The sequence below is a fragment of the Camellia sinensis genome, chromosome 6, assembly GCF_055761805.1.
Source record: "Camellia sinensis isolate YWXY chromosome 6, ASM5576180v1, whole genome shotgun sequence".
NCBI lineage: Eukaryota > Viridiplantae > Streptophyta > Magnoliopsida > Ericales > Theaceae > Camellia > Camellia sinensis.
In genome coordinates this window covers 142,450,811-142,461,839 of record NC_138966.1, presented here as the reverse complement: position 1 = coordinate 142,461,839, position 11,029 = coordinate 142,450,811, and the positions used below count along the sequence as shown (strand labels likewise).

General features: G+C 30.7%; 1 protein-coding gene across 1 annotated transcript; it reads right to left on the bottom strand.

The window, feature by feature from the left end:
- Window positions 1-3,117: 3,117 nt before the first annotated feature.
- Window positions 3,118-4,580, bottom strand: LOC114299174 (chitinase 4). The gene is made up of 2 exons (XM_028243862.2): window positions 4,034-4,580; window positions 3,118-3,671 (listed from the first exon to the last, which is right to left on the bottom strand). The coding sequence occupies exons 1-2, from the start codon at window positions 4,443-4,445 to the stop codon at window positions 3,265-3,267; spliced, it is 819 nt and encodes a 272-aa protein (XP_028099663.2). The 5' UTR covers window positions 4,446-4,580; the 3' UTR covers window positions 3,118-3,264.
- Window positions 4,581-11,029: the final 6,449 nt, after the last annotated feature.

Here is an 11,029-nt window from a genome sequence, read left to right as displayed (position 1 = left end):
ATGATTTTGTAGAAGATTTGTAAGAAGCATCCATATAAAACTAACAATCAATAGCTGTATGGTTAGGCTTGCTACAGATCTAACAAAATAGAAACGAACCAGAGGAAGAAGATGAAGATTGAGATTGTCGGCCTGAGTTAGAGAATCGGATTTCCTCGAAATCGACCTCCTATGGAGGTATTATCTCCTCTACGAAACTGATTATGATTCCCTCGAGAGTTAGCAGATGATTGATTTTGAAACCGAGTGAGTTATATATTGTAATGGAGTAAGCAACATTGAGATCATAATTACAAGACTTAGTATCTGAAGCAACATACAAAGCCCCATAATAGAGTAAAATTATGCAGGAGCTGTGGTCTTAAGTGACAGAAATTCTGCAGGAAGTCCATTCAAGGTTATGACAACCAGATATGCTTCATCAATTGGATATCTAGATACAAATAAATGATCAGGTTTTTTTTTTTTTTTTTAATCTGGAGCAAATATGCATCCATTGGTGATAGTAGGATTAGCCAAAGTTTTTTAGTCACTGAAATTAAATTTTGGCCGACAAAAATTTTGGTCGCCAAAGGAAAAAAGTGAATTTTTATTTTTCATTCAGCGACTAAATTATTTTTGTTGCCAAAACTATCTATATAGCGACTAAAATATTTTTTAGTCGCTGAAATTAAATTTTTGCCGACCAAAATTTTGGTCGCCAAAGGTAGAAAGTGAATTTTTATTTTTTTTTTCAACGACTAAATTATTTTAGTTGCCAAAACTATATATACAGCGACCAGAATGTCTTTTAGTCGCTGAAATTAATTTTTTGCCGACCAAGCTTTTGGTCGCGAAAGATAAAAAAATAAATTTTTATTTTTCTTTCAGCGACGAAATTTTTTTAGTTGCCAAAACTATACATACAGCGACCAAAATGTCTTTTAGTCGCTGAAATTAATTTTTTGCCGACCAAGCTTTTGGTCGCGAAAGATAAAAAATAAAATTTTATTTTTCTTTCAGCGACGAAATTTTTTTAGTTGCCAAAACTATACATACAGCGACCAAAATGTCTTTTAGTCGCTGAAATTAAAGTTTTGCCGACCAAACTTTTGGTCGCGAAAGATAAAAAAGAAAATTTTATTTCTCTTTCAGCGACTAAATTTTTTTAGTTGCCAAAACTACACATACAGCGACCAAAATGTCTTTTAGTCGCTGAAATTAATTTTTTGCCGACCAAACTTTTGGTCGCGAAAGATAAAAAAGAAATTTTTATTTCTCTTTCAGCGACGAAATTTTTTTAGTTGCCAAAACTATACATACAGCGACCAAAATGTCTTTTAGTCGCTGAAATTAATTTTTTGCCGACCAAGCTTTTGGTCGCGAAAGATAAAAAAAATAAATTTTTATTTTTCTTTCAGCGACGAAATTTTTTTAGTTGCCAAAACTATACATACAGCGACCAAAATGTCTTTTAGTCGCTGAAATTAATTTTTTGCCGACCAAGCTTTTGGTCGCGAAAGATAAAAAAATAAATTTTTATTTTTCTTTCAGCGACGAAATTTTTTTAGTTGCCAAAACTATACATACAGCGACCAAAATGTCTTTTAGTCGCTGAAATTAAAGTTTTGCCGACCAAACTTTTGGTCGCGAAAGATAAAAAAGAAAATTTATTTCTCTTTCAGCGACTAAATTTTTTTAGTTGCCAAAACTATACATACAGCGACCAAAATGTCTTTTAGTCGCTGAAATTAATTTTTTGCCGACCAAGCTTTTGGTCGCGAAAGATAAAAAAAATAAATTTTTATTTTTCTTTCAGCGACGAAATTTTTTTAGTTGCCAAAACTATACATACAGCGACAAAAATGTCTTTTAGTCGCTGAAATTAAATTTTTGCCGACCAAGCTTTTCGTCGCAAAAGATAAAAAATAAATTTTTATTTTTCTTTCAGCGACTAAATTATTTTAGTTGCCAAAACTATATATACACCGACAAAAATATTTTTTTAGTCGCCAATTGTGGCAAATTTAGCGACTAAATTTTTTTTAGTCGCCAATTGTGAGATTTTTAGCGACTAAATTTTTTTTTAGTCGCAAAAAATTAATATAGGCCGACCAAAAAAATTTAGTAGCTAAATATTGTACTTTTACCGACTAATATAATTTTTGGTCGCCAATTCCACAACTTTTGGCAACCAAAATATTTTTAGTCGGCAAAAGTGGTCGCCAATTGTGTATTTTCTTGTAGTGAAGCATGTGTTCGGAAAATTGTTTATTAAATTTTTTTAAAAGATAGTTTTTAGTTCGATGATCAGAACACGTGTTTTCTGATATCCAATCAACTTGATTTTTTATAGGTATGATATACTCAACAAATTTTAAAATGTGAACGGTTTGGATTATCGAAATTGAGCCTAAAAGTGGGCCCAATGGCCTAGCAAGTAAGAAATCAAGAAGGAACCTCAAGGAGAAGATCCTAATTCGTGGTATCATGGTCTAATTTTAAAATAGTACCCATAATCTGCGGTTTGTTCATCAAGATGGTTAGGGGTTCGGTACCAATGTCATACTTTATTTTTAATGACAAGGTGTTTGAGCAGTTTATGTGCAGCTCGATTAATCCCAATACCAATGTCATACTTTGCATTCTTTTCCATCCAAAACTTGTCAATCTCCATAGCATCATCTCCCTCATCACCATGCTTCCTCTTCTCTCCCGTTACAACATCAATATGTGTCGTCCGCCCTTTTCATGAGACCATATCATGCAATGGCTCATAGATGGCTCAAAAGAGGCTGGTTGAGATTGGTATGTGGAGATTTTATATTAGGGCAGTGGTGATATTTCAAAACACAAAAAAATGGTAATAATGAACCAGAAACCCAAAAAAAAAAAAAAAAAAACAATGGTCACAATCTATATATATATAAATGATCTACAAGTTCATTTTTTAGATTCATTTTTTAGACTCAATGATGTGTAAAAGAAATGATTAACTAATAATTAGAGAATATATCAAAGAAAATTACCTTTGATATTCTAATTGATTATCACATTATTAATCGGTTTAAAAAGTGAATATAATTTTTGAGTTAGGATTGCAGTGCCAATATATTACTTAACATTGGTATGTGGAGATTTTTATATTAGGACCAAACATGTACCTAGAGCTCTTTTTATTCATTTCAGAAGTATTACTACAATTTATTTTTCTTCCATGTATGCCAAATTTATTACAGGGTACTGAAGAGCTAGCTTCCATGTCTGCTAATTTTTGTTAGCATCCTAGCAGCGGAGATTATTACCAGGAGAAACGCCAAATTGGTTGCAATAGTCAGTGTAGTACTTAACACGAGCACTGACTGAATTCGAGTCTTTACCATTGCATTCAAGGTCACCGTTAATGGCACGAATTGTTGCACCAAATCCAGAATTCATTTTAGAGTGAACATTGTTCATCCAAAACCACAAGGCGGTCTTGAATGACACAACTGGGTCTTTTGCCACAATTTCGGGGTTGTTTAGTCCATCGAACCCAATGCTTCTGCCTGCAGGACCATAGTTGTAGTTCCATGACAGCTGAAGAGGACCTCTTCCATAGTATTTCTTGTTTGGTGCACATCGGTATTGGGTATTTGAACTGTCACAGTAGTTCCTAGAGGCACCATTTATCTCTTCAATATAGCAAAAATCTGCCAATAATAAAAAAAAAATTTGTGTTAGTTATGTGTGATATTCATTTCACTCCTCCAGCAAACAGGGACGGACCCAGAATTCTAAAAGGGGCGGACATATCAATATGGTCAATTAACTTGACGGCTCTTCCACCGTTTTTTCTTCTCTATACATCAAGACTGTAATTTACACTAGTTATGAGAAATTAGATAGACAACAACTTGAGTTTAATAAATATATAAATATACAGGAGATGTCCACTTAAAATTTAAAAACAAAAATCTAGAAGTGGCGAAACCTGTATAATTTAGAAACAAAAAATAGTTAATACTGTGAAATCATATGTGTGGATTGGGAGAAAGAGATGCAGAAATCTTACGTCCAGTCTCATGCGTGGCATGTGCAAAGAAAGCAGCAATTTCGCGCTTAGAATCATCAGTAGTTCCAGTAGTGCCGAATGAAGGGTAGGAATTGACGGCGTTAAGAAACGCAGACCTGGTGTAGAAGCTTTTCCCTGCACATCCAGCAGAAGCTTGATTGATTATCCCATTGAAAAAGGACTGTGTCACAATATTAGAGACCGAAGCACCGTTGGAACCGGTACAAGGCCCTGATCTGCAGCCTGCACCACAGTAGGCATTGCCAGTGCCACAATACCCATACTGGCTGCAGCAAAGACCTGCTGCACAACCACAGTTCTGACCCACTACGATTTCCGGTAGGATACCACCGGCGAGAATTCCGGCCAGAATGATTGTCAGTAAGTAGGTTTTGAAATTGAATGATACCATTTTGGAACAAAGTGTGTGGATAGAAGAGAGTTGTACTATGGGATGAATATAAGGTTGAGGGAGACATGTATTTATAGTTGCACAATGAAAAATGCTATGAAAATTCAAATAAAGGAAAAACTATTAATAATTATATTAATGATGGGGTGGGCTGTGGTGGTGGAAGCAACGGGGTGAAGGTGGTGGTTGGCGGTAGTGGCGGCGGAGGAGATGATGACACTGGAAATGCGATGGTATATATAAATGGCAGTTGCAGTGTGGTGATAAATTTTAATTTAAAAAATTATTTATATTTTAAACGTAAACAATATTTCCCTCAAATAATTTTTATACCTTTTAAAAGTAAAAATATTTTTCATTTAAATAAGTTTATTATCCGTTAATCATAAAAAAATAATTTTTCTGCTCAAAAAAAATTAAAAAAATGATTTTTATTTTTATGGATTTTGGTCTTTCATTAACCAAACAAAATCTAAGAAATATTGTTTGCCGAACAAAACAGAATGGTTTTTACATTACATGTAATTATCAGCAAGTATCTAAGACTATGAAGTATGAGTATTTCGAAAAACATGACATACCCGTATTGGGTATTTATTGATATGTGATACCTTGTATGGTACTTCTATATATGTATCGGGGACACGAAACACGTACTCAAATTTTTTCTTCTTAATTTTTGGCATATCTAGATGTACCTAGTAAATACCTAACTCGTATCGCACCTCAGTTGAAACAATATTTTCTTCTACTATAGAGATAAAACTCATTGGGCGAATTATACTAATGGTCCCTATAGTTTGAACCTTATGTCACTTTGGTCCCTTACTTTTCAATTGTGACACATTTGACCATGAATTTTGAATTTTGTTCCAAATAAGGACAATTGAAGATACCATTGTTCAATTTCAAGGACAAAGTCGTCAATTTGATAAAATATAAACAAATTTGACAAAAATAAATGTCAGTAAAATATTTTTGAATCTTTAAAATTTATTTCTACCCACTAAAGATAAAATTATGTAAAATTGATAAATTTTTTAAATATTATTTATTTATTTATTTTACCAAATTAATTTTTATTATGTGTTTGGATGAAGATCATATAATGGATGGTTGTTTTTATTTTCATTAAATTAGTTTCTATTTTCCAAAAGTCAAATATGACGATAACTTTGATATCATTATTAAACCAATTTATTAAATCAAAAAATTAAAAATTAAAATTATTTCATATATTAAATATATTGATTATACATTAAAAGCTTAGTAATCACCTATTATATCATCATCATCTAAACACATAATAAAAATTAATTTGATAATAAATAAATAAATAAATATCTAAAAGATTTATCGATTTTATATAAATTTATCTTTGGTGGGTAGGAATTATTTTTAAAAATTCAAAAATATTTTTTTGACATTTATTTTTTTAAAATTAGTTTATATTTAATCAAATTGACGACTTTGCCCTTGAAATTGAGCAATGATATTTTCAATTGTCCTTATTTAGAATAAGATTCAAAATTCAGGATAAAATGTGTCACAATTGAAAAGTCAATGACCAAAATGATACAAGCTCCAAACTATAGGAACTGTTAGTGTAATTCACCCAAACTCATTTACACTAGACTTATTTTTTATTTTTAGTTTTATACTTAGCATTATTTTAAAATTAAACTATGGTTTGTAAGTTATTTAATATATTGACATTTAATTTTAATTTGTACTTTTACTTTTGGCATTAAATGTTAATTATAGGTTGGATCTTAACAAATTAAATTATTTAATTAATTTTTGCATTACTCTAAATTAAAAATAAATATTTTTTTACAAGCGTACCAAACCGTACCCGTATTCTACTTTTTTGGATTTTACTGTATCAACGTACCTGTATCATATTAGTACCAGTACTCGTATCCGCATCCGTGCTTCATAGATCTAGAACGCGTGTAGGAGTAATTTTTTTTTTTTTTTAGGACTCCTTAGTGGTGTGTTGAACCAATAACATACTAAACTAATATAGGGAGAATTATATAACCGTGGAAAGATATATATATATATATATATATATATATATATATATATATATGTATGTGATAAATATTATAAATATTAATAATTAAAATCATAAGTTTTTTTAATTTTTTATTTTCTCCACTGATTTGTAATTCTCCATGAATATATGGCCTTAAAAAAAATCCCAACTGTATGGTATAGTCCGACCTACAGTAAGTCTATTTGGGTCCGTCTCACTAATCTAAACTGCTTATTTTGTAAGACTCTTTGAAAGATAATGCATACCAAAATCAGGTTAATTAAACATCAGGAACCACTCGATCGAATCACATTTATTTGAATACATTTAAAATTTTATTATCTCTATAAAATAAATAGTTTGGATAATCGAGACAAACCCAAAATAGGTCTATAATAACTAATTGTGGAAGTAATGTACGCAAAAGATGAGGGAGTTTTTGAGAATTTACAATGCTCTATTATATTGGCTTAAATGCTAATTTATAAAACACATTCGTAGATACAATCAACAAAAATCTAAAAAGCTATTACTCTAGAAGTAAAAAAGCCTACACTTAGGCTTATTAATTTCTTTATACTTAAGTTTAAAGGCCTAGTCGTAGGCTTACACCAATTTTCTACACTAAGTACTTTCACAAACAAAAAAGTCTTCAATATAATAAATACAAAGCCTAGTAAATACATATGCAGTCCCCCTCTCTCGTTTTTTGAAAAAGAGAAATTGTTTCGAATAAGATTTGGCTAATATTTATCTTTTTATTATTGTTACAGATGCTACTAGGTGTGTTGGATAAGGATGCAGTTGATCCGGTATATCTGCAATATGTCTTCATGGGCCCACTATGCTTCCATCATATTGTCTAGATTGTGCATGAAAACACAATTTTCTGATAATGGAGAATCTTGTGGTAGACTCCATTATTGTGTTTTGAAAGCTTCCATTTCATCAGTTTGCATTGCCAAATCTAAAGGAAAATCTAGCAAATTTCTTTTTGCTAGATTGTGGAGAAAATCTTCTGCTTCACTATGTTTTGTAGCAGTTCTTGTATATGAAATTGGCTCCATAGTAACAAATAGTCTTCTTCCATCGGTTACCATGAAAGGCAATTCACTGTAACTTTTTATGCTTTGTGCCACTTGGGACAACAATATTAGGCTTTCTACCCAATAATATTTAGGACATAAGACATTAACTAGTTCATGAGGATTAACAACCTCTTTCTTTGAATTTATTAATGGTCCCACATGAGCTAATTTCAGTCTTTTTCAAGTAACAAATTTTATATTGTTGATAGAATTTTTCCCTTTCACGCCATCCAATGGTGTTGACAATCCAAAAAGTGAAATATTTTTCCATTTGTACTTTTTTATTGCTTTTAAGAGCATTGCCTTGATCATTTCTGGAAAATCTTTCCATTGTATATGATAAAAACTTTGAAGAATAACTTGATTAGTTATTCCCCAGTCAATTTCTTGAGAGATCTTCCAATCATTATCCTCATAGAACCATTCTTGGGTATCTAATGTGGTTTTTGGAATATCATCTTGTAAATTAATATTATCAATTGATTTGGAAAGAATTTGTTTAATTCTTTCACAATGGTCTTCTACTTATCTTTAATGAGTCTAAAAAATTCACAGGGAAGAATTGTTCTTACTTTTTCAAAAAGACAAATTCTTCTAATTGTTTCAAAAGAGGGATCTGAATATTCATGGTTTATGAATTCAGAAATTTGAAGAATTTTATTTTTTAAAATTTAAAATCTTGATCCCAATTCATTTGTTTAATGAGTTGGAAACAAAGTTTTTGTAACTCATTTATTTTAATGGTTTGTTCCACTAATTGAAATGATAGATTAGACGTATGTAATCTAAAACCTTTTTTGTTTTGGGAAATGTGGGTTTTCCACACACCATTTAAGTCATTATAAATTTTTCTAGGAATATCAGGATTAAAAAAAGTCTTTAATTTCATATTCATCTAGTTTAGATTTTTGAAATTCAATAGGGATTGGATTGGTTTGCTGCTGCTGAAAAATAGGTATCAATAGAGCACTATAGAAAGCATTTTTAGCGTTTGCCAACTTGTGCATTGCAATCTTTTCAATTTGTGTAAATTCCAGATTTTCTACCTAAAAAAACAACTTAAACTTTTTATGTTTTGGGGATTGCTTTTTTGGCAATTGTCACCCATTCTATGTCAGAGTCAGCGGGCTGTTTACCCTTATTCATGGCTAAAAAGAGAAAACACTAGTTTAGTGATTTCTGCTTAAAAATTTTGCAGGAAAATTATTAGTTTCTTTTAAATGTTCAACTTCAAAAGTATATGCAGCAGTTTCATTATACCATCGAAGTCGGTGGCCGTCTTCAATATTTTTCTTGTTAACTAAAAAATCTTTTGCTGCTTGATTGTCTGTTCTAACAATAAAGCATTCAGGAGCAAGATATATACAAAATCTTTTTAAAGCAATTTTTATTGCTAAAAGTTCTTTTTCAAAAATAATATATCTTGTTTCAACATATTTAAATTTGCCAAAATTTTATCCACAAATTAATTCATGTTTCTGAGTTTTTATGGAAATATGTTTTTTTCCTACTTTTAATTTCATAACTATTTGTTTCTTTGGACTAGGTCCAAAATTGAGAAGGTATTGCTTTTAATACACATCCCCAACATAAATCTGAGGCATCCGTTTCCAGAATAAGTTTATCTCATTTTTTAGGTAAATAAACTGTAGGCATGACTGTAATACTTTCTTTAATTTGTTTAATTAAATTCGTATCCTCTTTTGACCAGTAAAATTGTACATCTTTGTTTAATTTTGCTAATAAGGGAAGTTCTAATTTTGTTGGATTTTTGACGTCATTTCTCCCATAATTAAGAATTCTTAAAAAACTTTGAAATTGTTTTACTTCAGTTAATTCATCTAGAAATTCTTTTACTTCTGAAATAATATGTTCTTATAATTTTAATCCTATTGATGTAAGGATTAATCCTAAGAATTTTATTTCTTCTCTTTCTGTCTCTATGACTAGACCGTGTTATTGAATATCCCAACTAAAGAAAATCCAACACATAAATTATAAAATATCACTAAGATAAGAACAAAACCAAATAAATGGTATTTCAACTTAAAACAATTCTAGAGACCTAATAGATAATTGGTGGAATCACTTGTTAGCGGAGGACGGAAAAAGTTCTTATATATCAGTGGAAGGAAATTTGGAGTTGCCCCCAGTGGAGTGTGAAAATTTTTTTTGGAAAGAGAACACATTTCTTGATTAAAGGATAAACTTATCCAATTTTATCACTTACTCTCACTTTCATGACACACACGTTACAAGTGGTTCACCTCCATGTAAAGTGATCATACACTCCTCTCCCTCTCATTTTTGACTTTCCTATTTTCACATCATTAAGAGTGAAATTAAAGAAACAAAATTAAAAAATGAATCATTATTCCACGTCACACCTTACAATACTAACACACTGCGCACACCACACCTCTCTTTAAAACAATAAATTTAAAATTTATGCTTTTTATTTTCTTTTATTAAAATGTATATAACATTTGATATATAATTTGATTTTTGTAATATTAAAAAGGTTCAAAATGTATTAATAATATCTTCAAAGTTAGATTAATAATAGTACAATTAATTAAAAAATTAAATTAATAATTCAAAAAAGATTAAAAAAAATTAAATATATTTAAAAATTTTGATATTTGAAAATTTGATACCATTGGAAAGATATGAACCATACTTTTTAAAATGGGACTAATATTAAATATATTTAATAAAAATTTTAAAATGATAAGTTAAAATAAATAAAAAATAATAATAATCACTTTGTTTGATTAAAAAAACAGTCACTAAAATAATGTTTAAAAATTATGCACAGAGTAAACTTATACTCAAAAATTTAAAATTCATCGGTTTACAAATTTTTTTCCACACTCAACTGCAGGCCCATTTGAGTTTTTCTCCGAACTTGTCCCTTACTCCACTTATAAGTAATTTTTCCTCCACTTATTAATAAAGTGGGGACTAATGATTTCCCACCACAATATGATTACCTAGTTCCAAAGGAAGAGAAATGTGCACAACCATTTGTTAGGTTTTTATAATTAGTAATTTTATTTGATAAAAAAAAAATTAATTGTAATTTTATTTGCCTTTTAATTTCAGTGAGACTATGCGTGTTTAGGTGTTAATCCAACCCGGATTGTACTTATACAGAGGAGTTTGTAATCTTGATCCTTTCATGATTGCCACTTCGCTGACTATGTACGGGGATCGAACTACCCGGTCAACTTGCGAGAGTCCAGGGGGCAGCGCTCCTTGGTGGGTCCAAGGTAGCGCCACCGTGAGGTCGAGAGGCAACGTCCCCGAAGCAAAAAGCAAAAATGTAGTTGAAATTGTTTGACTGCTCAAGCGGTCATTTGTGCGCTCGAGTGGAGAAAATGATTATCCAGTACTTTTACAAGGCGCCCAAACTTCTGGGAAGAAAGTTTTATCACTCAAGTTGTGAAAGTTGT

Coding starts and splice junctions, on each gene's coding strand:
- LOC114299174 (XM_028243862.2), bottom strand. CDS start 4,445: ATGGTATCATTCAATTTCAAAACCTACTTACTGACAATCATTCTGGCC. Junction 3,672..4,033: donor TGCCACGCATGAGACTGGAC/GTAAGATTTCTG, acceptor TATTATTGGCAG/ATTTTTGCTATATTGAAGAG.